Here is a 27,310-nt window from a genome sequence, read left to right on the forward strand (position 1 = left end):
AATTTAAAGAAAGCCTCCAGAAAAATATGTCAAGCTTGCTAGAGAAATCTGAATACAATATTTTTTTTTTTTTTGGCCCAGTTGCTGGGGGTAACCAAAATACTCTGCCACATGCAGTAAACAGCTTTATGCACAGATAGAGAGTGAAGTCACAGAGCTCACTGTGGAGGAGCTCTAAGAGACACAAATAAGGACTACCCAGTGTTACAGGCTTGCTTGATGAGATAAGGTGATTCAGAGTCAGAAGCTCTGGGCTCCATTACAGAATCAGTTTTTTGGATGTCTTGCTTTGGCTGCTTCCCCTGAAGTCAGCAGAAGTTTATGCAGTCAGCTTGTTTTCCATGACTTTGGCAGAGGCAGGTTTTCACACCTGTTTAAATTAGACATTCAGGGTCTAAAGTTAATCAACTGCCGTGTACAGGTGCTTTTCAAAATTGAGCCATTCTGCAACAAAAGGTCCTTTTCCTTCTTCTTTTCTGAGCTGTCCTACCTATGCAAATGATAAAAGCACTTGGGGAGAGAGAGACACTCCATCCCAGTGTGCAGCATCCAGATGAGAGGCTTCTGTGGAGGCATTACAGCTCAGTGGCAACACAGGATGAATATGATGAAACTTGGGAGAAGTGTAAAACCATGTCACCAAGGCCATCACAGCAGAACTACATGGATGGGGTTGGGCTGAGTAGGAAGTTTGTGCCAGGACCACTTCCACCTCCTTGCTCTACTGGAGAGGCTGTGGGAGGAAGGCAGTAGGGTTATGAGAGGCCTCTTTGGACGCGTTTCCACTGGAAGTGAGATTATAAATTTCTGCAGAGTTGGCACAGCTTCTAGGCTGAGCCTCCAAGGCAGCATTCAGTTACAATTCAGTTTTTAGGTGTTCTGTGGCCACCATCACTTCTGCAGAAGTAGTGAGAGCAAACGGAGAGAGCCAGCTGATCTTGGCTGGGCCTAACCCAACTTCTGTGTCATTCCCACTCATCTCTGCGTGTTTTAGTTTGTGCCTCTTCTCCCAGTTAAGGAGAAGAGGCACAAACCAGAGGGCAGAGCTTTTAATTTGTTTTTTTCCATGTTTCTCTTCTTCTGCATCCTGTTGTTTGGTCAGATGGGATACCACTGAGCAGAGAACACAGCCAGGGAACAGCCAGGGCTGGTCTCGTGCAGGGTGGAAAAGGAAGAATGCAGACACAGTGGGGAGAGTGGGTGCTCCTGGCACTGGCATAAATGGGAGATGCACCCACGCGTGGTACTGGCCACAGCTGGTGCCTCCTGTGCTCACAGCTTGGCTTCTCCATTCAGCCTGGCTTCCTCTCCTTCCTTCTCACTGACTGAGCTTGAAAGATGGTGGTGAGGAACATTTTTTTATTAAGGTAGTAATGATTAACTCTTGTTTAATTGCTTTGTGTGATCAGCTTTTTCTGCCTTATTGATGCTGATTCGTTCATCATAACAGGCTGGCCTTGCTGTGCCCCATGGGTAGAGGCTGACTCATACCAGCTTTGCTTTGAGGTAATGCAGCAGGGACAGATGAGTAGGAACCTGTTGAGATATGACTTGGCAGCCCCAAAAACCCAACTGTGTCATGGGTCACAACAAAAGAAGTGCGGCTGTGAGGTCAAGGGAGGTGATTCTGCACCTCTGTTCTGCTGAGACCCCACCTGCAGTGCTGTGTTCAGCTCTGGGGTCCCCAGCATAAAAAGGACATGAATCAGTTGGAGTGAGTCCAGAGGAGGGCATGAAGTTGATCTGAGAGTTGGGGCACCTCTCCTGTGAAGACAGGCCGAGAGAGTTGGGGCTACTCAGCCTGGAAAAGAAATGGCTCTGAGGAGACCTCACAGAAAGGTGCAGAAGAACTCACAAGGGCATATAGTGATGGATAAGGGAGGATGACCTTAAGCTTAAGGAGGGTAGGTTTAAATTTAATATTAAGAAGAAGTTCTTTGCTGTGAGGGTGGTGAAGCACTGGAAGAGGATACCCAGAAAAGCTGTGGATGGCCTATCCCTGGAAGTGTTCAAGGCCAGGTTAAATGGGTCTTTAAGAAATGTGGTCTAGAGGGAGATGTTCCTGCACCCACAGCAAGGGTGTTGGAACTGGGTGATTTTTAATGTTCCTTCCAACCAAGTCATCCTATGATAGTACAGCCCCACCTGATGCTGCAGCTGAAGTGGTGTGAGGAACAGGGATCATTAATCTGGCAGCACTGATGGCTTTGTGCCCTGCTGCCACTGCATGGTCCCAGTCTGCATGCAAGGCAGGCATGAAATCAAGGCATATGAAATCAAGTTGGACATCCTTATCCTCACCCTGCTGCCCTGCCTGCACTTTGTCTTCCAGTTCTGGAGATGGGTGTTTCCTTCCACCATGCAGCCTGTATGGGAGATCCTCACCCCTTTTCCTAAGCAGGGCTGTGCAAACAGGACCATTTCTTGCCTTTTCCCCGCATTGTCTGTCCCAGGCAGGTGTTGTGGGTCACAGGCTCGCTGTGCAATTGGAGGGCATTCAGCAGTAGGAGGGGTCAAGGGAGCTGCAGTGCTCTTCACTGGTACTGAGGACAAGGTGGCTTCTTTCAAAATCATTTTGCAGAGCCATTTCTAGGAAGGTGCATTTGTGGGATGGTGCATTTTTAGAGAATTTTACTGTGCCCTTCAGGTGTATGTGTAGTGCTCCATTTGCTGCAGCATAGAAGAGATGTGGAGTTGGATATAGCTCCATCTTCTCACTAGTTTCCATTTGCTAGGGAACCTCGGGAGTTGCAGCATGAATGCTGATCCCAGTTGATTTGATCAGGAGGTGCTCTTAACTCCAGCAGCTGTTTTTTGCAGGAAACATTTCAAGAGAGAAGAAACTCACTTCTGAGGCTTAGCCGGTGAAAACAAGTGTGAGTTGCTACAAATGGGTCACAACAAAAGAAGTGCAGCCAGGAGGTCAAGGGAGGTGATTCTGCACCTCTGTTCTGCATGTTCAGCACCATAGAAGTTATTGCTGTTTTTCACAATTACAACTGGATCCTTGCATCCTCTTTCTGCAGTGCTCCCTCAAATCACATTGTTGCTGGAATCAGCATATATTAATGTGTTTATGTATATATTTTTTTTTCCTAGTGGGACTGCTTTTTGCCAATAAAGGGTCAGTCATGCCATTTTTTTGCATGCCAGGCTGTCTCCAATTTAGACTGACACACAAGTAGTTGCATGCTGATCTTAGCAGCAAGTAGGCTCTGAGTATCCAGTAGACCTTAAAATAGCGGAAAGAGCACAAAATGTTGTGGGGAGCTGTTGGATGCAAATAGAACTATAGCAATAGTAATGTATCCCCTCTACTTAATGGATGTGTGTGGACATGTTGCCCCATCTGCTGGGCTCTGCTGCAGAAGTGCCACCACAGCAAAGGTTGCTGTTGTCACAGGGAGAAGAGCACTGTCACAGGTGAGGAGGCTCACAAAGGTGTGAGGGGTGCCCTGCAGTTCTCACACTTTATATCAGGCAGAGCTCGGCTGTCTTGGGAGTAAACCACCCCAAAATGTAGAAATAGCAGTGTAACTGTCAGCATGGCACAGGGAAGCTGTGCAAAGCACCACAATTTCTGTCCTCGGTGTTTTATGTGTTAAGGACATTTTGCTGCAGCCTGTGGTGTTCCTGCCATCTCAGCTCTGAGTGAGGGGTCATGGCAGTACTTCCTGAGCCCTCGGAGTCGTGCTGGGTGGCTTTTCCCTGGCAGCCAGGAGGAGTCCTTGCCTTGGGAGGGAGGCACAGCCTGGGATCTCCCACTGCACAGCTGCTCCTGAGCTCTGGGTGTAGCTGCTCATTACCAGCAGTTGTGTGCTGTGTCTGGGGCTCAGCTCACAGCTTGCAGCACCCCAGGGCAGGGCACATGGGGAGCCTGAGCACCACCTGTTTGCTGTGACAGTGTCCCTGAAGCCAGGCCAGCTCTGAGACAAAACCTCCAGGTACAGCTCTTACAGTAAAACAACAACAGTCCCCTCTTCCCAAGCTAAGAAGGCGAGGCCTGGGTATTGTTTTAGAGAAATGTAGAAAGAAAAAAAGAGAAAATAGTTGTATTTATTTTCAATAACTCATTCAGGTTGAACGGGTAAGTAGTTTTACAGTGCTGATTTATGGGCTGTTGCAAAATGCAAGAGCTGCTCACGATTGCAAATTTCATTGATCTTGACTCCAAGAATTTCAGTACAGTAATGTTTTATATAGTTTCTTCTCTCCCCAGTCCTGCCATTTGAAGTAATAAGGATGATTTGCCTTTATGCAGCCCAAGAGGAGACACAAGTCAGATGCTGGGAAGAGAACCTGGGCATCCTGATTTACAGAGCCAGGTCTGCTCCTTTCAGAGGGGAAGCCTTTCTTTACAGAAAAAACTGCCCTGTCTCCATGAGTAACAGCCCATGCTTTATCATGCAGTTAGCAGGCAGTCTCTGCAGGCTCATTGTCTCATTACCACTCTAAGGACATTTGACCATGCCTAGTTCATGGCCTCACCAGCATAAAGCAGTCTGCTGGTTCCAGTTTGCCCTGATCATGGTGGTGATGGGTCATTATGCTCCTTCCCAGGGTGTGAGGCTTCCAGCAGTGGTTCCAGCCTCGGCACTGCCTGTGGTAGCAGCCATAGTGTGTGATGCTGTGCACTTCTGAAAGATCTGTATGTTTTTAGATGGTGAGCACTCTCCAGATATTTGGGGTTGGGGTTCCTCTGAACAAATGCTTGTGTTCTGGGTAGCTTCACCGCCTTTTCCTAGCCCAATTCATTCTCTTCCTCCAGAAGTAGCACTCTGTCATATGGGTGTTTGGCATACTGCAGGAGGAGCAGTGCAGCTTGCATTTACATTTATGTGTAAACCCGCCAGAAAACATTTCTATTCTTACTGGCCCAGATTCCTCCTGCCCATGACTAACCATTGCTGAGCCACAGGAGTTAGCATCACTGCCTTTAAGTGCTGCAGGCTTGTCTTCTCAAAGGTTTATCTCTGCTTTTTAAAATTAAGTATGAATCTGGGGGCAAGCTACATCCCACTGTCTATTTAGGGAAGAATAAATGCCAGAAATCTTGCTTTGGGCCTGTGAAGTCAGTTCAGAAGAATTCAGAAGAATTTGGCTCAAAGAGCATATTGTATTCTGTTTCTCCTCTCAGTCTGAGTTCTTCTAATATCTGCAAATGAGAGAGACTTTGCAGTGTCGTCTGTGGTGAGCCTGTGTGTGATGTGCTGAGACACTGCTCCCAAGGACTGCTGCAGGCAGCACACCCCTCTCCTGTTTGACTCATTTTGGGTTCTCAGACGTCAGGCTGCCCTAGCAAATGCCTCCCAGCAGCTCCAAGAGAGGCACTGGGAAGTGTGCCATGCTGTGCTCTGCCTTGTCAGCGTGGGGAGGCAGGAGGTGCAGTGACAGCAGCTTCTCCGTGTGTCTCAGTTGGCTCTGACAGCGCAGGTTGCTCCCAGGTTTGCTGACACCCTGGGACTGTGCTTTGCTTGCACCGAGTCCCTGCCTGCCTGGGCATCCTGATGGGTTGGAGGAGCAGAGTGGAGAAGAGTCCTTGGAAGAGAAATGGGTTTGGACTGTGCTTTTTGTGGTAAAACTGTTTGCTAATGGCAAGAATATTTTTTAAAAGAAAGTAATTAAAGAAAGAAAGCTCTATACAGCTTTTTCTCGTGCTTTATATTTTCTATGTCAGTCCAAGTCTGCTGTGAGCCACACTGAGCCACTGCCTGTTGTTGAACTGTGCTTGGGGTTTGCACCTGGGCACTGCCTGGGAATACAAGAGAACCTGCTGCTGCCTGCTCCACACTGTTCCTTCTGCCCCCTAGGCTCCAGTTCTAAACTTCACTATCAACAGTCTTTCTGTGTCACTTATTACTTCTTGTACTCATTGCGCTATCCTGGTGTGCACAGGTGTCACATGAATCCATCACAGGAAGGACAGCCCTCACTTCTGGAACCCACAGTCCAGCTTCTTCTGGCAGGGAAAGTGACCCACAGCATTAAGGGAGGGTTGATGTTTGATTTATTTTCTTTTTTTTCCTCCTGTTTCAGCACGTCTGTTTCCATCTTCCCTATCATTGTGTATGGATGCACACACACCTCTGGCTTTGTTGTCATCCAAATTTTATCTTCCCACCTATGACTTTTGTGGTAAATTTTCTTGGAGCTCTGTAGGAAGCCTAGTTTTATGCAGGAGTATCCTATTCTGTTGTCCTGATGAGAGATAAATAGCTTGGCATAAACGTAGGAGGTGTGCAAATGAAAACAGAAGTTTCCAGGTTCTCTAGAAATGAGCACAATGTTCTTGCTCTGTTTTATAAAAGCTCAGTTTGCTTTGATTGAAAACACTACAGTTTTGTCTCTGATTTTAATGGGGACAGGACCAAGGGCTGTGGGGGGCAGAACTGTTTTCCTCCTGCAGACTTGCAAGCCTAAAGCACCTTGTTCTTCCTGGCTGCAGAGCGCTGCGATGACTGGGGTGTGGACACCATGAAGCAGATCCAGATTTATGATGGGGAACCTGCCAGGATCAAATGCCCACTTTTTGAGACCTTCTTGAAGTACAACTATAGCACAGCCCATTCTGCTGGCTTAACCCTGATCTGGTACAGGATCGCGCAGGACCGGGATCTGGAGGAGCCCATTAATTATCGCCTCCCTGACAATCACATCAGTAAGGACAAAGACACCCTTTGGTTCTGGCCTGCTCTTCTCAATGACACTGGGAATTACACCTGCATGCTCAGGTAGGTTGTGTGGTGCAGTTTCTGTACATCTTCAGTGCAATCAAAGGACTTTTATGGAGGTGGGGAAATGATGCTGTTAGCACCAGAACTTCCTGTGAGGAGACTACCATTTACAAAAGCATTAATGGGAAAAGAATGTTGCAATTATAGGACTGCTCAGTGCTGAGCCAATTTACATGGCAATAATGCTTGGAGCCTTGCAGACACTAATGAGTGTGCCTCTCCTTGCTGCAAGTGTCCGTGAAAATATTATTGCTGAGCCCATGGCAAAATCCACAGGCACTCACCATTAAGAAGTGATCTGCATGTCTAGAGTAAAAATAGCTTCAGATGCAGGGGTAATGTTTTGACTGCGCGCTAATTTGGCAAAGATTCATGAGATTCAGACTTCTAGGAAATTAAGAGTGTCTCTAACTGTGGTGCAAAATGAACGTAGCGTCTGCTGTGCGTAAGAGCTCTTTTTGGTCTTCCTCATGTTGTCTTTTGTCTGTGTCTTTGACCTTATGATCTGCTTTAGCAGCAGGAGAGTGGATGTTGCTTGTTAGTCATCTTTATAGGCTTTTGTGAACTTGTGTGGCCACCTCTGGTGGGGTTTTCTTTCCCATTTATAAATGAGTCAACTAAGGCTGTACATACCTCATCAGCGCTATGATGCTTGTTATTGCAGATGTAATTTTTATTTCATTCCACTCCACTGCTGTAGGAGTAAACAAGTTTCAACTAATCAGCCCTGTTCTCATCCACCCTTAGGAACACAACCTACTGCAGCAAAGTTGCTTTTCCCTTGGAAGTTGTTCCAAAAGACCAGCACTCTTGTGTGAGCCATTCCATAAAACCCACAGAGGAAATGTTCTACTTGGAGCATGCCAATCAGAAGATCACATGTCCAGATATTGATGGGTTTTACCCTGCCAGTGTGACACCAACTGTCAAGTGGTACCTGGTAAGAAGAACTTACTTGGGCAGCAGGGGGATGCAGTGGTGTGTGTGAAAAAGCAGTGGTTGGCATGGCAGTCATGGAACTGCGTTTCAGAGTCTCCCCAGTGATGATACTGTTAATGAAGCTTTACTAATTTTAAGAGCTCTGCTTCCATTGAGTTCATGGGTAAAACTGCTCTTGGAAAGAAATTGAGAGCTAACACTGAAGCTTTTTGACCAGCGTGCACAAGTGAAAAATACTCCTAGGAGGGATTTAGGTGGCTCAGTTCAGTTATGGGCAGTGTGCCTGACCTGCTGTGTGTGAGCCTCTCACTTTCCTGGAAAGGAAACTGTCATTCATATTCCCTCTTCTTTAAAAAAACCCACCTGTTCATGAAAATTGCATCCTTTCCAAAATCCTCTGAGGTCAGGAAGTGAAGTTGTACATCAGGCAAAGACAATGGGTGTCCTGTTTGACACAATTCAGCAAACCTCTTTTCTGAAAACTGATACATCTCTACCCCACCCTCCATACTTTTCTGATTATTAGACTGTCTCCAGCCATCCTCAGGCTCTTGCCTACAGAATTACTGCTCAATTTTATTAAATATGATTTCACTCTTTCTCTCTAGGTGGATGCCTTTAGTCAGTAGAGAATAAGAAGTCTCAGGGGATGTAAAGTCTGAGAGTTATGGGAATAAATTCTTGAAGAACATCCTATACAGTGCTTTTGTATTTCTAGATAGAAGATTTTGTATAAATGAATTCAATAATAAGGGAAATTGTCAACAAATGTATCTGCTGATTTAAAAAAGAAATTAAAATGACCCAAAAGGAAAATCCCACCTCTGAAACCCTTCAGGAGAAACTTCCTCTTGTGTCAAGAAGAGTCATTTCACTTCAGTAGTTTAAATGCTTTACTTGTATCGTTCATTGAAATTCACATCTCGGCAATCAATTAGCAGAATGAAACAAAAAGCCCCTTGGAAGTAATTTTTCAGGCAGCAAGTCATCCCATGCCTAATAAAAGTCATTAAAAATGGTATATAACCCCTGTCCTAAACTACCCCATTAGGATGTACCAGATTTGGAAATGTACCATTCAAAAACAATCTCTTAGAAAATGTGCACATCTTTGGGTTTTATGACAATCAAGATGTTATCTGCATTGCCTCTTTCTGAAAAGGGATCTCCAGCTTGGTATTTTGGCAGTTTTTCTGCCTTGCCTGACAGAAAGAGAGGAGTTATTAAGGTTTATGTACTATAGATTCTCATTTGCTATTTGCAAATTCTGGGGCCTCATCCTGAGCTGAAGGCAGCCGAGAGAACTTGATTAGTCCCGAAAGATGGACATCAATGGGGTACATGTCCTTTAGTCTTGGTATCCATTTGTGAATACGTCATCATTTTCTTTTTATCACTTTTTACTTTATTCTTCACTCTGCTGAGGTGCTCGCTTTGATTGCCAAGGTACTTCTGAATCAGAGATCTCTCCTTTATAAAATTGTCTGTGTTTAAAGTGGGATAAAGTTATTAGGGTGATCTGCTTCATCACTTCATTTTCAAGGTGAACATAGCAGTCTATATTGCAACATGCTCAAAGTTCATGGTATTTAGGTCTGACCTACATCATGATCCCAAGTGTCATATTAACAGTTTAAATGAGATCTTTGTAGAAGCATTTAAACCAATATCTGCGCTTTTGATTCCCAAACTCATGTATTTTTCTGCCTGACTCCAGAACTGCAACTCGGTGGATGGCTTCTATGAGCGATATCCCCAGGGGCCCAGGCTTGTCATTGGCATTGTCCGCAGTGCCTATAAAGGGAATTACACTTGCATTGTGACATTCAAGGACCACGGAAGAACCTATAATCTCACCAGAACCATAAAGATGAAGGTGGTGGGTAAGAATGACTTTAAAATGTGTAAAATGCATGTGGGTGTCTGCAGAAATGGTAAAAACAGCTGGAAGAGTTTGTTGCAAGATCCATTTCTGGTTGTAGTCAATCTGCGTTACCCAATTCACCTGACAGTTTTTTTCTTGCTGGGGTCAGACTTGTGTGACTGTCCAGAACATACTGCAGTAGGTGTCTCCTACCACCCTGTCAAATGCCCCAAACACAGAGTGGCCAACCTCAGGGTGGTGAGGTTCAGCCCATGAGATGGCCAGGGGTACCCTCTGCTGGCATGTGAATGCATAACCTTGGCACTCCTGCTCGTGGTCTCCTGTGCCCTTTGCTCATCACTATTTGTGGGATTCTCACTTCATAGCCAACTTGTCTTGGTCTTTTTGGAATCTCAAAGCCATTTGTGCTGGGGTTGAGACTTGCTAATCAGCTAGGCAGAGCTCCAGGTACTCACTGCTTGGACACATCTGTTCCAGGCACAGAGGCTCAGCCTACCTGCCAGGGAATTGCAGAGTTTAAAAACCTAGTGAGCTGTAGGATACATTCTGAGTTCCTCAGAAACAGCTGTTTTAAAGGTTGAAATGGATATTTGTGACACGAAATGAGGTTTGTATTTTGTTTTTTAGAGCAGCAGTAAAAACAAACTGGTGCAGGTTATGCCTTGTGGGAGATGAGAAGGTTATGGAGCCTTTCTCATGTGAGAGGCCCAAACTAGCTTACCTAAACTTTGGGGGAGCCTTAAAATCAGGACCTGGCCCTGAGTTTGGGGACTAGGATTAGATTTGTGTGTGCACAGAACTCCACAGCAGGAATGCACCACGAGTTAGACTGGAGAACGTGCAGCGCAGCACGAGGGCATTGGGAGTGAGGCTGCAAGAATTCCAGGTTTTCATGAAGTCTGGGGCCCCACGGGGGCTCTGTGTTGTCTCCTGCAGGATCTCCAAACAAGGCCTTGCCACCACAGTTCACGTCTCCAAATGAGAAGGTTGTGTATGAACTGGAAGCAGGTAAAGTCCAACACTCACAGCGTGCCAGTGGGACAGGGAGACTCAGCCAGGCACAAAGCTCTCCCACTGTGTCCCTGGTGCTTTCCCTCTCAGAGCACTCGAGCTGCCATGGGTTACCTGGTGGACAGTGTGGGATGCTAGTTTTTGATGGAGAGCACAGCTTTAAAAGCTGATTTTTTGCAAGATATTCAGGCCTGATGATACAGAACTGCAGCTGCAGAAGCAGATGAAACGGGGACACTCAGCTGCTTAGGAGAATTCCTGTAGGACCTTGTTTCAGCCCTGGCCCAGGCTGTGGTTTGCTCCCATCCTCCCTCATTCACCCCTAGAGTGGCATTAGTCTTTTAGCCAATTCTTGCTCATCTCCCCTTTTATTGGCTGATGACTTCCTAATTAATGACATCTCTCCTTCTGCTGACCTCGCAGCACTGGGTAATGGGGTACCACACCCTTTTCCTCAGCCCTACCCCCACACCATCAGTTTTGCCTAATAGCTTTTTGGAGCAATTCCCTATATCAAATGGATTGTGTCCCATTACATTGCTGTAATAAATGTGGTGGCAATGATGATGATTAGCACCAGAGTCTTCACTTTAAAGAACAGTTCTTTTGGCTCAGAAGGTCAGATTTCATCCATAGTCCTCTGTAACATAAAGTCACTTACTGATCGCCAAGATATTCACGCTCCCAAGTCTGATCTTGAGCAGAAGTCAAATTCCTGAAGAAGTATTTCCAAACAAAAATGTTTTTGTGGAGCTTGATCCTTCACTTTGTGGCATCTGTGCAGTGGGATTGATTAGCACTGCCTGGATTTCCAAAGAAGTGGTTGGCATGGAGCATGTCTCTTTGGGTGGGTCACTTTGTGCAGTCAAGGAATTTGTAACACATTTGAGAAGGCAGGACATCTTTTTCTATTTATGTCTGTCACAAATCCTCATGTCCAGGGATGTTAAGCTGTTATTACAGTTTATGTCAGAAAGTGGATGTTGGCCTCATTCTTTCCTGAAGGGAGGCAGAGCTTAGGCTGGTTGGATTTTGGAAAGCACTGAAGTGAGGGAGGTGCTGTTCCTGCACTGCAATACCTTTTCTCCTAGGAGATGATGGTCCTTTCTTTGCAGGTGATGACCTTATCCTGCCCTGTGAGGTTTTCTTCACTTTCCTGAAGGACTCCCGGACTGAGGTGTGGTGGACCATAGATGGGAGAAACACAGATGACATCACAGACCCCAAGATAAAAGTCACACAAAGGTAACATCTAATGTGAACCTTCATGTCTAATCCCCTGGGGGTGTGTGGGTACAGGCATGTGACAGTCCTAATGGAGTGTGCAGTCTCCGTGTCAGTCAGAAGCCCCTGTGTCTGCACCATGCTGTGATGAGCAGCAGGACCTCCAAGGAGGAGGCCTCCAGACCTGGACAGTGTCATATCTTACAGATGGATTTGAGGGAGCTTTGTTAACCAGTTCACATCATCATTTGTTCTGGTAGTGATGCCAACAGCTGCTGTTGTTCTGGGACTTATAAAACAGGGGCTAGCAATTCTATTTAGAGGAGTGTTCCCAAATAGCATAGGGTATAAAAGTGTTTCAGAAAAACAGAGGCTGAAAACAAAAATGTAATATTATACATAGTGTTACAGGATTAGGAAGAATAGAGATTCAATCACATAAAGAACCCAAATGAGGATCGAAGTCCCATTTGCTGGATGCTGAGTTACAAGTGGAAGGCAGTCACTGCCCCAGCTGATTTGCAAACCAATGTAGAAAAAGGAAAGGCAAAAGAAAGTACTGTATCCTCATTTTGCAGACGGTCAATTCAGGCAGAGAGAGACAAAGTGACTCATCCAGGACTGCACAGGGAATGTGACGTGAGCTGTGAATCTTGAGTTCATGAGATCTTCTTGTTTATAGGCAAGAACTTCCATTTCCTCTAAAAGGCAATGTGGCACAGCTGCAATGAGAAAATTATGAGCAGTAAAATAAATATTAAGGAAAATCAGATAAAGGAATAGCTGCAGCTGTATTACAATCTGAAGTGTATATTGATTTATAAATATCAAGATATGTGTTTTGGCCCTTTTAAAGGAGGAGGTTATATCGGGAAAGGAATATTTGTCACTAAAAACTTGCTGCACTTTCACGTGTGTTTTTCTCTTACAGTGAAATTACTAGAGATTTTGAAGACAAAACTCTGGTAAGGACTCTAACAGTTGCAAAGGCCACAGCGGAGGAGCTGAAGCGGAATTACACCTGCCACGCCAGGAACGCCAAAGGCGAGGAGCGCAGCCAGGCCGTGGTGCGCGTGAAAGGTACGGTGCCTGCAGGGCAGGGTGTGCTGGGGGGCTCCTGCTGCTGCCTTCAGCCTTGCCCTGCAAAACAGTAAGGGGGCAAAGAGTTCCATCAGGCCTTTCTGCCTAACACTGTTCTCTAGGCACTGCTGTCATACTGCACCACTTCTCGGAGGCAAAGGGAACAAAGAGCCCCCCATGGGCAAGTTCGTGGGTAGAGAAAGGACAGATCTGTTGTCTTCATCCCATCCCTGTACCACAGCTGAAGCAGAGCTGAGGGCACAGGCTGCTTAAAATGATTTCAGGTTATTTGGTTGTGTGAGGGTTTTGCATGACACAACAGCTAGCAGTTGGCATCCTCCAGAAGACAGTCTGCAGTCGCTGGCATTGCTCAGGGAGTGAGACAGTCACACCACAGCACTCTCTGGTTTTACTCCTTGCTGTCATGATGCTGCAGTCTAGATACAGCCACCTCAGCATGGATGGTGTAGACTGACTGATTCAGCTCTGTTCTGTGTGGGGTTTTCCAACATTGCTTTTTCATCAGAGATTCGGTTCTTGTTTCCCAGACCCACCTCTCAGTAATAAAAGCTATGTGAGGCTTCCTGATTAAGGTGGGTTTTTCTGCCTCCTTATTAGCCTCATCTAGATCTTCAACACCTGCTTTTACTGTAAGCCAGACCTCCCCTCTGCCACAGGGAATGCTGCCATGGCTTGTGTAGCTCACACCAGACACCTTCTTCCCTCTACTCTGCATTACAAGCATGGGAAAGCTCTTGGAGGTCTTTACTGGAAGATCTTTTTCTTCTTGATACTTGTCCTCCTTCTATTTTAGTCTCATTCCATTGAGACAAACCTTTTCTGGATTGTTAGGGAGGAACAATAGACCACACACATAACTGAGAAAGGCTGAAACCATCTGTCAGTGAGCTGTGGTGTGATAATATTTGTACATGTAGCAAAGTGAATCTGAAATACTCAGATTCTTTCTCTAAATATCAGTGCCTAAATACTGTTTTCTAGTGGACTGATCTGTACTATTCTCCCTTTTCCTCCCCATGTCTGTTCTTGGTTAGTTGACTGGGTTTGCTCTGAGCAGACATGGTTACCCACCACTCCTTCTTCCTGCTCTGTTCCACAGCAAAGTCCAAGAGCCATCCCTAGCTGCTGCTGGTAGAGCAACTTTATGCTAAGCTCAGTGCAGCCCGTCCCTCTGCATATTCCATAGGAGCATCAGGCATGCCAGAACCTAGCCCCTCAGCACCTGGCTTTTAGCAGGTGGCTCTGTATGTTGCCTCCAACTCTTCCATTACATATCCAGGTCATATACATTTCTTGCTTTTTCTGGATGATTTCCCTCTCCTTCTCATGGACTTCTGCTGCTCATAACCTAATGAACATTGATAAATTCCTTCAATTGTTGATTTTGTAATTCAGTTTTATTAGCAACTTATTAAATATTGGAATTTGGTGATGTTTCCACTCCCTGTTGTTCTGTTATTGTGCAGTTTGCCAATTTGCACATCAACTGCCACCAACAGAGTTGCCCAGGGATACAGTCAGAAAATTTCTGTCCTTAGTACAAAGAAGCAGCAGTGGTGTGGCAGACAGTTCATGAGTTGGAGGGGGCCTGTGATGTTCTGGCTTGATGCTCGCAGGTTGCCCTGTTTATTTGCAAGCATTTCAGCTTTTCTGTAAGGAACTCTGATTCTTCTTTCGTGGTAGAAAAGAGTCAGGCCATGGCTAGTTATATCCTGGGTGTCAGTTTGGGACAAGCCACAAGACCTGTGTCTGATAGGGAGGGAGAATGGTAACCATTGCCTTTATTTTGCTGCAGAGTCTTTATCTGGATCTCTTAGAAGTCAGAGCAATTGTGTTCCCCCAAGAGTTTGCTGATACTGCTGAGAGGGTCATGTTCATGTTCTCGCTTTGGACTGTGCAGGTGTCTTCCACCAACAGGTCATTCCATCACCTGGCTGCTCCCAGAGTCTCGCTCAGAGACAGAAGTCCAGCCTGTGCTGTGGACTTGGCTCTGCCAGCATAACCAGACCTAATAACCCAGAATGGGGCTCCAGGGTGGCCAGCCACCACATGCCCTGTCAGAAAAGCCTTGGCTTGGCCACCTTAGTGTGAAGGGTCAGCTTGGCTCCTGGCTGCTCCTCTGTGGTGTTTGGCTGCACATGACACAAGCTTGTTCCTGCCCAGCTGATGGTCCAACCTGTTCTTTAACCCTGACTCCCTGTCTATTTTTGTACTCAGTTGTAGCACCCAAGTACACTGTGGAGCTGGCCTGTGGCCTGGGGGCCACCATCCTGCTCGTTGTGGTGCTCATAGTCATCTATCACGTGTATTGGCTTGAAATGGTCCTCTTCTATCGGGCTCATTTTGGAACAGATGAAACCATTCTAGGTAAGGAGTTGAAATGCTTTCTTTTATTTATCCTACTGCAGACCCTTTATTTTCATATAGGAGTTTTCCTATAAGCTATTTTTAAACCTCTTCACAGTATAATGACATTTTGACCTTCCATTTCTCTATCTACATGCAGTTGTGTGGGTCATCGCTCATTAGAGCTAGAGGAATCAGGCTTTTGGCTCAGGGAAAAGGAGAAAGAAGTCCTCTGTATTCTCTGCAGAGGTGGAGCATGGATATGCCCAGCTCCCCAGGGCCCTGCCCTGCTGATCTAGCTGTATCACCCAATTCAGATTGTCAAGATATGTCATCAGGTTCCAATAAGTCCCTTGTTTCCCTGGTGACTCTATGTAAAGGATTCATGATCTGATCCAAAGTGATCTGCTTTAAAATGTGGGAAGGCATCCAAAAGGATGGATGTGGAAATCACCGTTCTGTCCTCAGTTCTTCCCTGTGTTACTGGGAGTTCATTGCTAGGGACTCTGAGGTGAGATTTCCTCCTCTGGAGGAGGAGGAGGGTGTTTGAGCCCTTGCAGCTTGTGGTGTGAACCTGCCAGGGGGGTGCGGCAGCTCTCGGAGGGTGTAGGCAGGGTGCAAGTCTCTGTCTGGTGGGACTGCTGGTGTGCATAGACAGCAGCGAGAGGGAGCAGAGTCAAAGGTGGCAAAAGAAGCCTGGACAGAAGGGAAATCTGTGGAAATCTACATGCCTTAACCTGCAGTGCCTGGGCTCCAAGTGAGCCTTCCTACCTGCTTCTCTTGCAAGTCAAAGGCCCAGCATGGGCCGTATCACAGGTGTCCCTTGTGCCCTTTGTGTCCCCTGTGCTGCCCTGCCCAGACGGGAAGGAGTACGATGTGTACGTGTCCTACGCGCGCAACGCGGAGGAGGAGGAGTTTGTGCTGCTGACGCTGCGCGGAGTCCTGGAGAACGAGTTCGGGTACAAGCTGTGTATCTTCGACAGAGACAGCCTCCCTGGGGGAAGTGAGTATCTCACAGGGGGCTGTGCTCCGTGTGCATCCCCTTTATTGTTCTTTGAGGTATTGATCATTGATTGCAACAAGCCTATCCAGATTATGTTTTGGTTTTTTTTCCCTATCACTGTTAATGAACTCTTTTTAGTGTCTTCTAATGTTTTTGCTTCACGACAGTGTTGCAGATGCACCTGGCCACCAAAATGGCTGCTGTGGGGGTGGTGGCTGGTTGTTTCAGTTGCTCTTTCCAGGAGTGTTGTGCAGGAATGTCAGAATGGGGAACTGGAAAACTGACCTTCATGCAAACCCTCTGAGCTGCCTTAAAAAATGGGATAAAGTCAAGGCTAGAAGAGGCAGGGAAAGTGTTATACTGGATCAGCTCACAGAGAGTAATGGAGAATCCTTGTAAAAACCAGGAGCGTCTACTTCAGGAAGGAGTGAAAGGTATCAAAATCGGTGAGAGGATAACGTGTGTCCCATTCATCCTCATTAATTAGGGAGTTTGTGTCTAATATGGCATACAATTTAGCTGCTATTATTAAAAGACTTTGTTGCAGGTAGTGAGACTCATCTCTTCGGCAAGATATAGTCCTTTTTTAGTATTTTGAGATAAATCATATGAGGTTCTGGACATTATGTCTGCTTCAGGGAGGCAGGGAATCACCAAGAATGGAAGTTTGTGAAGCTATCCAGATATGCATACTTTAACACAAGTTCCACAGCAAGGGCACAAATCTAGACAACACTCTTGATTTTTACTTTTTGGAGGCTGAGTTGGTTGTATGATCCTGATGCCTATTAAAAGTTCAAAGTCTGAATTTCTGCCAGTGCAGACTGTCCTGTTTTGAATTCATGGGCTTTGGCTCAGGACCCCAAAGTCCTTTTTTTGGTGACAAAACCTGTACTAGGAAAGTCCATTGGGGTGTCTCTTTTGAGTAGGAACAGGGGGACTGCTGGATTCCCTGCCCACCTACCTGAAAAAGGGAGCAGAATCAGTCTGGGTTCTGTTATCTTTCCCTCCTAGATTGTTGCCAGGATCTAGGAGCACCTTAAAGTTTGAGGGTAAATAAATATGTGTGTCTCAGTGAGACAGCTGCAATCCTGGCGCTGTTCCTCCTTGAAGAGAGCTTGAATGATGTGGCAGGGCACCCTCCAGGCTCGATTTGCTTGATGCCAGTGTCAGGCTCAGAACAGGTTTGCTCTGAGCCATTGTCACCAGATGTCCATCTCCCTCCTGTTCCCTCTGCTTCTTCTTGCCCTGTTCACTTTAGAGGGTGTCATTTTCCTCCCAGCACTGCTCTCCTGGGCTCTCTGTGCTTCACCTTACCCCCAAATGTTTCCATCTGCCCCCCTCAGTCCCTGCCAGCCTCAAGCCAGTGCCAGCCCTGTGGGGTGCTGCTGGAGTGGTTTGTCACCACACTGCCATCCACGATGCTGCTGGGGCTTCCCCGGAGCTTCTTAGCCAGGATTTGACTAATCTCCTTCTCAGGAAAGCATGGGGGCCAGGAAATAGCTTTTGGCAGCTGGCATCATGCCTCCAGAGTATGCATCTGTGTCATGGGTAGAGAGTTATGTTGTCCTTGATGAAGAAACAGTGGGAGATGGATTATCCTGTGAGTTAGCTGACAAGAGCTAATCAAACGTGCTTGACAGCTAAATGAAGTTGTCTGTCAGCATTATTTTACTCTCCATTGTAATTTCTGACCAGTCAAGAGTGTTCCCTTATCAAGGAAGTGTGGGAGATTGTGCAGCAGAGAGTACAAGCACCCGGATTCGCACTTACAAGGGATTTTCACATTAATTACAGACGGTGGCCAAGGACAGTGTACCTGCAGATGTTAGAAAATTAAAGAGGATCCACAGTTACCATGACATATCTCTAGCTCAAAGGATGTCATTTTTGGGACACTTCACTAGAAGTCCTCAGAGTCAGTTCTAAAAATGCTCTAATCTGCTTTCATAGATGACGGCAGCAGGAACAGATGGATGAGTAACAGGAGTTAGGATGGTAGCATTACCAAAGCAAATTATCCCATGAGAACACTTGGGGACAGTGTGAATACTTACTCTGTGTGGGGAAACTGAGGCAAGAAGAGTGAAGGGAGTATCCAGAGTCATTCTGGACATCTGCCAGATGAGGATGTAAGCACAGACATTCAGGCTTCCTGAAGCTTCTTCAGGGTGAGTCTTTCCCTTGAGTTCATGTGTTACGCAGCTGGCAGTTTCCCTGCTTTGCTCCAGAGAGCCTCTTTTCTCCCTCTCATTAGAAGGAAGCTAAATCTCAGCCTGAGATCAGCAGCTCTCTTGGCCGCAAGGCATCCTCACAGCACTGGGTGGTGTCACTGATGTGTAGTGCAGTGACTTTTAGGTGTAGCTCTCTTGGTTATCTCTGTGTAGCATGGGTAGAAGGAAAGGCATCTGTAGGTAGTCTGGAGCGATGGAGAATATGCCACTGTATGGGGTAGTGGGAACCAGCCCTGGTGTAGGAAGTACCACCTGGAGTCACTTACAGGGTTGGGAAGCACCAGTGTAGTCTAGAGAGGGCCTCCAAGGGATTTATTGTCCCTTTCAAGAGTCACCTGGTGTCACAGCAGCAGCTCAGCAGCACGTTCTTGGGCATCACTAACCACCTCAATGTTTCTTTCTCCCAGTTGTCACAGACGAAACCCTGAGCTTCATCCAGAAAAGTCGACGTCTGCTTGTTGTCCTGAGCCCCAACTACGTCTTGCAGGGGACACAGGCCCTGCTGGAGCTCAAGGCTGGCCTAGAGAATATGGCCTCCAAGGGCAACATCAAAGTCATTCTAGTGCAGTACAAAGCCATCAAGAAGAGCAAAGTGAAGGAGCTGAAGCAGGCCAAAGCGGCCTTGAATGTCATTAAATGGAAAGGCGAGAAATCCAAGTTCCCAAAGGGCAGGTTCTGGAAGCAGCTTCAGGTGGAAATGCCAGTGAAAAAAATTAGCAGGAGTTTAAGCCTTGATGGATTGATGCATATCCCTGAAAAATGTTTGACGCAATCAGAAAACAAGCCAAAACACACCTCAAAAATCCACAAGTTAGGCCAGGAAGTGGGGAGGAACTCAGGTTTTTTTCCATGAAGGACCATGTCCCAAGCATTTCAGAGGATAGTCATGTTTTCCCTGCAGCTTTGATATTGCTCTGTCATTAGAAAGACCGAAGATGCAAACACCTGCTTTCTGCAAATGTATGTCCTTGCTATCAACCACACAAGCCCTGGGCTTAAGGTCTAAATTTGCTATCTAGGAGGGATGCATCCAGCACCTTGTGATAGCATGGCCAGTACTCCTAGATCCAGTTCCTATGGGACCTTCATTAGCATCCAGGACAGATCTTCCTTCCAGTCCTAAGTAAATTCACTCCTTTCTGGTCCTCAGTTCCTATTGCAGAGGCTGAGGAACAATTTGCAAGGTGACTCCAGTGTAGAGCCTTTCCTGCATGTCCCAGGTCTGTAGTCCCCATCACTTGTGGGACTCACAGACTCCTGCTGCACTGTGGGGGTGTGGACTTTTGAAGCTCCTCATCTTTGTTCCCCAAATTTCCTTTGAAGTAGATGCATCCAGGTAGTTTGGCAGTGGGAAATAGCTGTTACAGTAGCATTAAAAACACCCCACAACTCTACTGGGTGCTATTTGTATTGTAGCACATTTAGTAACAAGTGGTCAGTCTCTGGGACTCTGCAGTCTCAAAAGTGCCCCAGATCCTTCAGAGCTCCTTGTAATCCAGGGAAATCTCTCATGAGTACAGGCTGTGGAGTGTGTGAGAGATGTTTATTTGTAGAGTAAACTCAGGGACTTCACAAGCACTACAAGGAGCCCCAATGTACTACTGAACCTGCCTACTCTCTCTGCCACTGGCTGGGGGAAAGCATTGTGCAAGGTGCTTCCAAAGTCTTTGGAATGACATGGATATAAGTCCAACTCAGAAGGACACCCCAGAAACTTACTTGAACTTCCTAAAACTACTAGTTCTGTCCATATAGGTAAGACTGTGAGGACAGGCTGATAAAGCTGGGGATGTTCTCCCTGGAGAAGGCTCCTGGGAGACCTTTTTGTGGCCTTTCAGTGCTTAAAGGGAGCTTATAAGAAAAGTGGGAACAGACTTTTTAGTAGGGCCTTTTGCAATTACCCCTTTATGGACAAGGGGTAATGGTTTTAAACTAATAGAGAGTAGATTCAGACTACTTTCAAGGAGGACATCTTTTACAATGAGGGGGGTAGAACACTGGCACAAGTTGCCAAGGGAGATGGATTCCCCATCTCTGGAACCATTCAAGGCCAGGTTGCTCAAGGTTTTTGGAGCAATCTGATCCAGTTGAATATGTCCCTGCTTATTGCAGGGAGGGTGGCCTTTGAAGGTTCTTCCCAACCCAAATTATTCTATGATTTTATAAAGACTCTCTTTAATGCCTGGTTTTGAACAACGTTGCCATTTCTAATTCAGGGTTTAGGTTTAAACTAGCTTTGGCTTTACAAAGTCTCTCCCAATCTTGATTCCAGCCCAAAGCTGTAGAACATACAGCAGTATCTCAGCTTCTGCAACATTTGCACAAAACAGAAGCACAAAACCCCACTGTGTAGGTATCCTTGCTTCAGCAGGAGAGGGCATGGTGAGTTAACCCCCATCACAGAGTTCATGCTGAGGAGGGGAGTTTAATCTCTCTTGTAGGACAAGCTAAAGCACGGTGGGGCCCTGGCATAGACTGGTGCTATGGTTCACAATGTTTTCAAATAAAACTTCAGTTTCTGGGGGTGTCTCCATACTCCTGCAGCTCTTAGTGCTAGGACCTGCCCACTTAATTGTGGAGTTTGGTATTACACACACCAAGTGCATGCTTATTTTTATTGGTGATGGTTGCTCCTGAGTCACCTTTGACTCATGCATTTGTTCTGTTGGTGTCCAGTGGGTGGGGCATAAGCATTTATAATGGCATTATAAAAGCACTACAATTAGGAGTCTATGCACTATTTACCCAGCTGAGCTGGGAGCTTTGAGGGCATCGCAGTAAAATGCCCAGCCTTAAAGGTGTGGGACTGGTATCAGGTAAACCTTTTTGCCCTTAGCATTTTGTGATTAACAATGTTATTCCAGGGCCGCAGGGAGCTACAGCCCCGCATGCCCTTAGTCAGGTACTCTATGTCGTGTTTAGGAAAGGTACCCTACAATTCAGGGCTCCCCCTGAAACCATGTGCCCCTCATTTTCCCCTTCTCCCTCCTTCTGCAGAGGGAGGGAGAGGAGAATTGAAGGCACAAAAGGTAAAGATCCTGCTGTGAGATAAGAAAAATTTACTGGAAACAGCAATGAGATAAGAAAATGAACATTTACGACAATACTGGTGATAGAGGGTACAAGAAATGAATCATTCCCGTGGAAAAACCCCCTGACAATTGACCACATCCAGCTGCCGTGCACTGGCCCAGCTGCACTGTGCTGGGACCCTTTCTCTCCAAAAGAGACCCCCTTCCCTCCACCCCTTGCAAATGCAAGGTGGTATAGAATAACTTCGGTGTCCTGAAGATGCCCCCTCCTGACTGCTGGAAAAATGAACCCTGTCCTGGCTGGAACCAGGACACTGTACAGATGTGTAACAAATAGGGCTTCTTTCTTACTGTCCTCTTTATCTTTCCCACCCCAAATAAGCTTTGATTTAAGCAGGTAAAATTGCAGTCAGCTTCACTGGAGGCAGTGGAGCTCCTCATCTGCTCAGAGGTGCTTAAAAGTTTTGTTATGAGCTTTTCTACTGTGGTTGTCTGTGGAGGGACAGAGCTGCTTCTCACACTCCAGAAAACTTTGTTTATAAGAGATAGCACCCAAACCCATGCCTGGCTTTGTGAACCCATTGCAACCCTGTCATTGTGCCCAGCTTCACCTTTTTGTTTGTGTTTTAAGCATCTCTGTGATCAGCTGCCAGATCTGCAGGCAGAGGGAAGGCCCTGCAGCCAAAGCAGAACTCTGTTAGGTTCCTGTATGATTTTTAAAAGATTGACTCCCAAATACTCATAAATTGAATTGACATCCCAGGATTCACTACATCACATCTCACTTTCGCCTGAGTTACCAAGAGATTTTATGCTGATGTTTTAGTAAGTCTGATTATTTTAGGAAGTTAAATGCACCTCATGTATTTTGCTGATTTCATTGGAAGAGTTTTCCAGATAATTAATAGGCCTGGACTTTCTCAGGCATACACTGCAGTGGCCTTTGGTGTCATTGCAACCCCAGAACAGGGGTACTGAGGGACATCAGCAGAGCAGCCACAAGACGAAATGTGCGAAGGTTTGGAAGGGACCTGAGAGGTCAGAGGGAGCAGTGTGCAAGGAACAGTCCAGAAGCAGGTTCCACTCACCCAGGAGCTTTACCACTGGCTTTGCTGGGATATTTCAGGCCAAGGGTAAAGCCCAGTCCCAACTGTAAAGCAGATCTGCAAGTGCCTCAGATACGCCTGTCATTTCATTCTATGCCACGTGCGGTTTCCATTGTGGGATTCTGTCACAGCATCCATCTGAATCAGTTGATTCATTTGAGTTTCTGTGCTCTAACCTAACATTTATCAATATGCAGCTCATGCAAAGTTCCTCATTGTTTTTTCATTGGGAAACAGCGTGGCACAAATTGGAAAAAATATCTTCCCTTCCCGTGCTGTTTGATGTTGTACAGCTGTTCCAGAGTTTTCCCTTTTCTGTATGTTTTTGCCTTTGTGTGATTTGGTTTGTGAAGTGTCAGTATTATTTTATTTTGCTTTTCAATAAAACATTTTCATTTTTGCATTTCAGTCCTTGTGCATTTCTCATAAGTACCATCTTCTCATTACGTCTGCAAAATGCTGTTAAAGAAAGATGATTGTGTGTAGTCCAAGCATCAAGATCATTCGGGGCTCCTCCTTGGAATGGAACGCTTCCCTGGCTGTTTCATGCTGTGCCTGCAGAGGCACCTGAGCTCCCAGGACCATCCAAGCAGAAACACAGTGACACACAGCATTCAGATGTCTCACAGCAGTGGACACGCACACATGGAAAGTCTTTGATCTAGAGTGCTCACTTGGCAATCACAAGACAGAAAGATGGGAAGGCAACATAATCTCTGCTTTAAATATCAAATCAGAATTTTAGAAATCTGCCAAAACCACAGAAATCAAACTCACTCTCAGGCCCATCAGTTTCTAGGTTCAGTCAGCTTCCTATTTTCTCATCCAGGTCACTTTCTTGCCCATTTCCCATGTTTGTCTGCCTGCAGGTAAGTTGAGAGACAGTCCAGCACTTCCAGACCACTAGCAAAATGAGTACCTGTGACCACCTATGGATTTGAGTCTATGGGTGTGGGATCTGTGATCATAATCCTTATAATCTGTTACATCTTTGGGGTGCATTGGGGAGACACAAGTAAACCAGTAAAAATATGCAGTGCCTTTTGCAAACATTTAGTAAAGATGGAAGGTTTTTTAGTAAAAAGCAGATTAGAAAAATCTAATTAGAAAAATTAGAAAAAGAGTATTGAATCCCCAAGCCCCTGCAGTGTTATTGCTGCCTGTCCCATCCAGTGCTGTTTCACTGGGAGGGAACATTCTACCTGCACTGTGGATTGTCTACTCAGGATTTTTCCTGAGCTGGGTAAACATTGCAAACTGAACATCCCAAGGTACCCTGGTCAGCCAAGTCTAAATGCATCCCTTTCTCAAAATCAAATATATCTTTGGAAATTTGAACACCCTCCTTGCAAAAAAAAAAAAAAAAGTCTAAAAAAAAAAGTGTCAAAAAACATGAGTCTCAAAATAAAAACTCTCAAAAAGCGTTGCAAATTCAAAATTGATAAAAGAAAACCAGCACTGTTGCCTCAATCAAAACATTTCATTTCAGGAGCATCAGAGTCATTCATGTTAATTGAAGCTGGGCTTTTTGAGCAGGCAGGTAGACCTCCCAGGGGCTGCTCCTGCTTACATTTTGCTGTGGTTCTGTGATTCTGGTTTCAAAAAGAAAGACCTTTCAAACAGCAAAAGAGCTTTTTCTTTCACAAACTGTTGAAGCCTGGCTGTTTTCAAAATAGATTTCAATCACTTGTAGAAAAGTTTGAATGAGGTCTGGACTTAGGAGATTGCTGCCAATTCTTTATGCCTTTGAAATAGGGTGGTAAAAACGTGTCATGGTGGTAAGTGACAGAACTATCATATACTTTTGGTTTCAATGAATTAGTGTTTTCCTGTGTGTGCTGGGGGTAAAAATCCCACCAAACTTTTTATACAAGGAAAAAAACCCCTCAAAATAATTTGATTTTAATTCCAGTATTTTATTAACCAAACAGCCTCCTACTTTCTCCATTAGCATTTTACTGTATGATCATTTTTCCTATCTGGGTCTCCAAATAATCTAGTGACAATGAGTTTTACAGCTAGTCATACTTCTTTGAAAAGTACTGCTCTGTACCGTATTAAAATAAGGTGCATTCAGATGCAACACAGTGCACCTTCTGCTGTGAGATAAGAGACAGCCAAGTGCTGGGAGAATTAAGAGGCATCACCATTGCAGGGAAGGAACAGTATTTTTATTCATATAAAAGAGCAGTGTTCCACTGTCAGGGAGAGAGGAGAGTCTCCAGCCTGAGGAATGAAGGCTTTAGCAGTGTGAAATGGAAGGGAAGCAGGAGGTAGTTCTTCTTCCCAGAACAGCTCTTTGAAAGACATTCCTAGAGGCAGATTTTTCTCTCTGAATGTGCAAGAGCTCTTACTCTAATGATCCTTGTCTTGCTTGAACACCAGTTTGTCCTTGGATCCCCTCTCATCTCAGGCACCAGCACTTAGTAAGTGTATTGGTTTTTAAAATTTTTTACAGTTTTATTACTCAGCTTTTGTTAAATTGCTGAGTGCCACAGCCATATAGTTCCCATCCTTTCCACTGCTCACCCTTTAGCCACTACACCTTCAATATACTTTCTGTATCCCAAGCCACAGGTAGAAGTCCAAGGACTTCTTTCAGGTTTGCTGCTTTTCAAAATTGGTAATAAAAGAAATGTTGCTCTTGCTTGGCACCATTTCAGCTAAGCTTCTTCCTGAGCTTTACAACTTGCAATTAATTCCAATAAATGCTTTGAAGGACAGTATTTCCACCCCCCATGATGCCTAGAGGAACTGGTGGAGGGGTTTAAGGCTGACATTTTTGCTTTCTAAATTTGGAGGTTCTTCTTAAAGATGAGAGAGCATGACAGGGGGGAGGTGGGTCAGCCCCTGCAGTTTGAGCTGGGGCAGGACATGATTGCTTTGATCCCCTAATGCAAAGAATTGCTCAAGCTGTGGGCAGGGGGTTCCCAAACAAGACCCACCCTTTATCAAATGCCTGCACTTCTCTGGGCACGACTGATGCTGTGCAGAAGTCAGAGTACAATCATGGCATATTCTGGCTTCTCATTTATACCTCAGCCTTCTCAAAAACCCACTGCACAGCAAAAATGATGCCAGCAGGAGGGTGGGCAAGTTGAAAGTCACAGAGCTTGTGCCGAGTTTCCCTCTGTGGGAAGAGGGATCTGTGCAGGTATGCCACCAAACAGCTTCCTTAGCTTTTCTCTCCCCACTCCCTTCTCCTTGTGCACCCCAATTCCTCTACCCTTGTACTCTTAGATACCACTGAAGCCGTGTTCGACTTCATCCAGAGGAGCCGCAGGATGATCGTGGTCCTGAGTCCTGACTACCTGACAGAGAAGAGCATCAGCCTTCTGGAGTTCAAGCTGGGCATCATGTGCCAGAATGCCATAGCCACCAAGCTCATCGTGGTGGAGTACAGGCCGCTGCAGTGCACCCACCCCAGCATCCTCCAGCTGAAGGAATCTGTCTCCTTCGTCACCTGGAAGGGGGAGAAGTCCAAGCGCTCCGGCTCCCAGTTCTGGAAGGCGCTGCGGCTCGCCCTGCCGCTGCGCAGCCTGAGCGCCAGCGCCGGCTGGAACGAGAGCTGCTCCTCCCAGTCCGACATCAGCCTGGACCCCGTCCAGAGGAGAAGGAGCCGCTTGAAAGGGCAGCCCGACCCACGGGGTGCCACTCCTGTGACTCTCACTCACGGAGGGACGGCCTCGGCCTCCGAGTCAAAGGCCAAACAGCGAGCCAAGCGCTTCCTGACGTGCCGGTGTTGTGGGACCTCCTGCAATGGCAGCAGCAGACACAAGCACCAGGCCGTGGCTGAGCCCAGGTGGGACAGTCACCTCTGCAACCCGGGCTCGGGCAGGCCGCCGGCACAGGGCCTTCAGGGCAGGGCACGAGCCGAGCCGCCGGCGGCACAGGGCCCCGCTCTCGCCCTCTGCCATTACAGTGACCTGTCAAACAACAATGACTTCTACGTGCTCTAACCCACAGGCCGAAGCACTGCTGGTGCTGGGCCACTGGAAGAAACTCACTGTGGCCTCAGGGTATTTTTCCCATGTCACAGGCTGGCACGGTGCCATTAAGTGTCAGTGCCAGGCCTGCATGGAGGACTGCAGCAATTCCACTGCTGGTGACCTGAGCCAGGGGCCTGCGGCCATGCACAGAGCAGCAGCTGGGGGCTTCCTACCTGGGTGCTTCTCCTGAGTTTAAATTACAAAAGTGGAGCTGAAAATGCGTTTCTCTGGCCTTGCTTTTCCACACCGTGGCTGTGTTTGCGGCAGGGCTGCTGCTGGGGTTGGGTGCAGGAGGGCAGGTCCCCAGCTGGGGCCTGGGAGGGAGGGAGAAGGGAGAAGCCATCCTGCTGGCAGTAACCTCTGGAGAAAGGGGAGCAAGCCTGCATTTTGCAAAGGCTAAAACTTTGCTAATGAGGGTAATGGGAGCCCCTGTCACTGCAGTTATCCGCTGTGGTCTAAAAGAACTTGCTCAACAGTTTCAAGACAAGCCCTTTCTCTCTAAATAAAATTGATTTCTTTAATCTGCTGTTGTAAAAAGTTCCATAGGAACTGGTAAATGCTGTATGTTCACCGGGCTGTGCCCGGAGATATGGTTTGCCCAAGCTGGCTGAGGTCCCCTCTGTTCCCTGAGCTTGCAATGGGCTCCTGGGCTTGGTCCCCATCTCCACTTCACCACATGAGGAATTTGTTCTGTCAGTTGAGTGGC

General features: G+C 46.4%; 1 protein-coding gene across 1 annotated transcript in view; it reads left to right on the plus strand.

Moving 5' to 3' along the window:
- LOC121353838 (interleukin 1 receptor accessory protein) overlaps positions 1–26,837 on the plus strand; it is a 48,919-nt gene extending 22,082 nt beyond the window's left edge. The window contains exons 3-11 of the mRNA XM_041467999.1: positions 6,446–6,731; positions 7,482–7,674; positions 9,391–9,556; positions 10,495–10,566; positions 11,685–11,814; positions 12,725–12,873; positions 15,112–15,261; positions 16,100–16,243; positions 25,856–26,837. Of these exons, the coding sequence (XP_041323933.1) occupies positions 6,446–6,731; positions 7,482–7,674; positions 9,391–9,556; positions 10,495–10,566; positions 11,685–11,814; positions 12,725–12,873; positions 15,112–15,261; positions 16,100–16,243; positions 25,856–26,574 (2,009 nt within the window). The 3' untranslated portion in view covers positions 26,575–26,837. The remainder of the gene's footprint in view (positions 1–6,445; positions 6,732–7,481; positions 7,675–9,390; positions 9,557–10,494; positions 10,567–11,684; positions 11,815–12,724; positions 12,874–15,111; positions 15,262–16,099; positions 16,244–25,855) is intronic.
- The last annotated feature ends 473 nt before the right edge of the window (positions 26,838–27,310 follow it).

Source organism: Pyrgilauda ruficollis, unplaced genomic scaffold, assembly GCF_017590135.1.
Source record: "Pyrgilauda ruficollis isolate IOZ18807 unplaced genomic scaffold, ASM1759013v1 scaffold21, whole genome shotgun sequence".
In the NCBI taxonomy this organism is placed as follows: domain Eukaryota; kingdom Metazoa; phylum Chordata; class Aves; order Passeriformes; family Passeridae; genus Pyrgilauda; species Pyrgilauda ruficollis.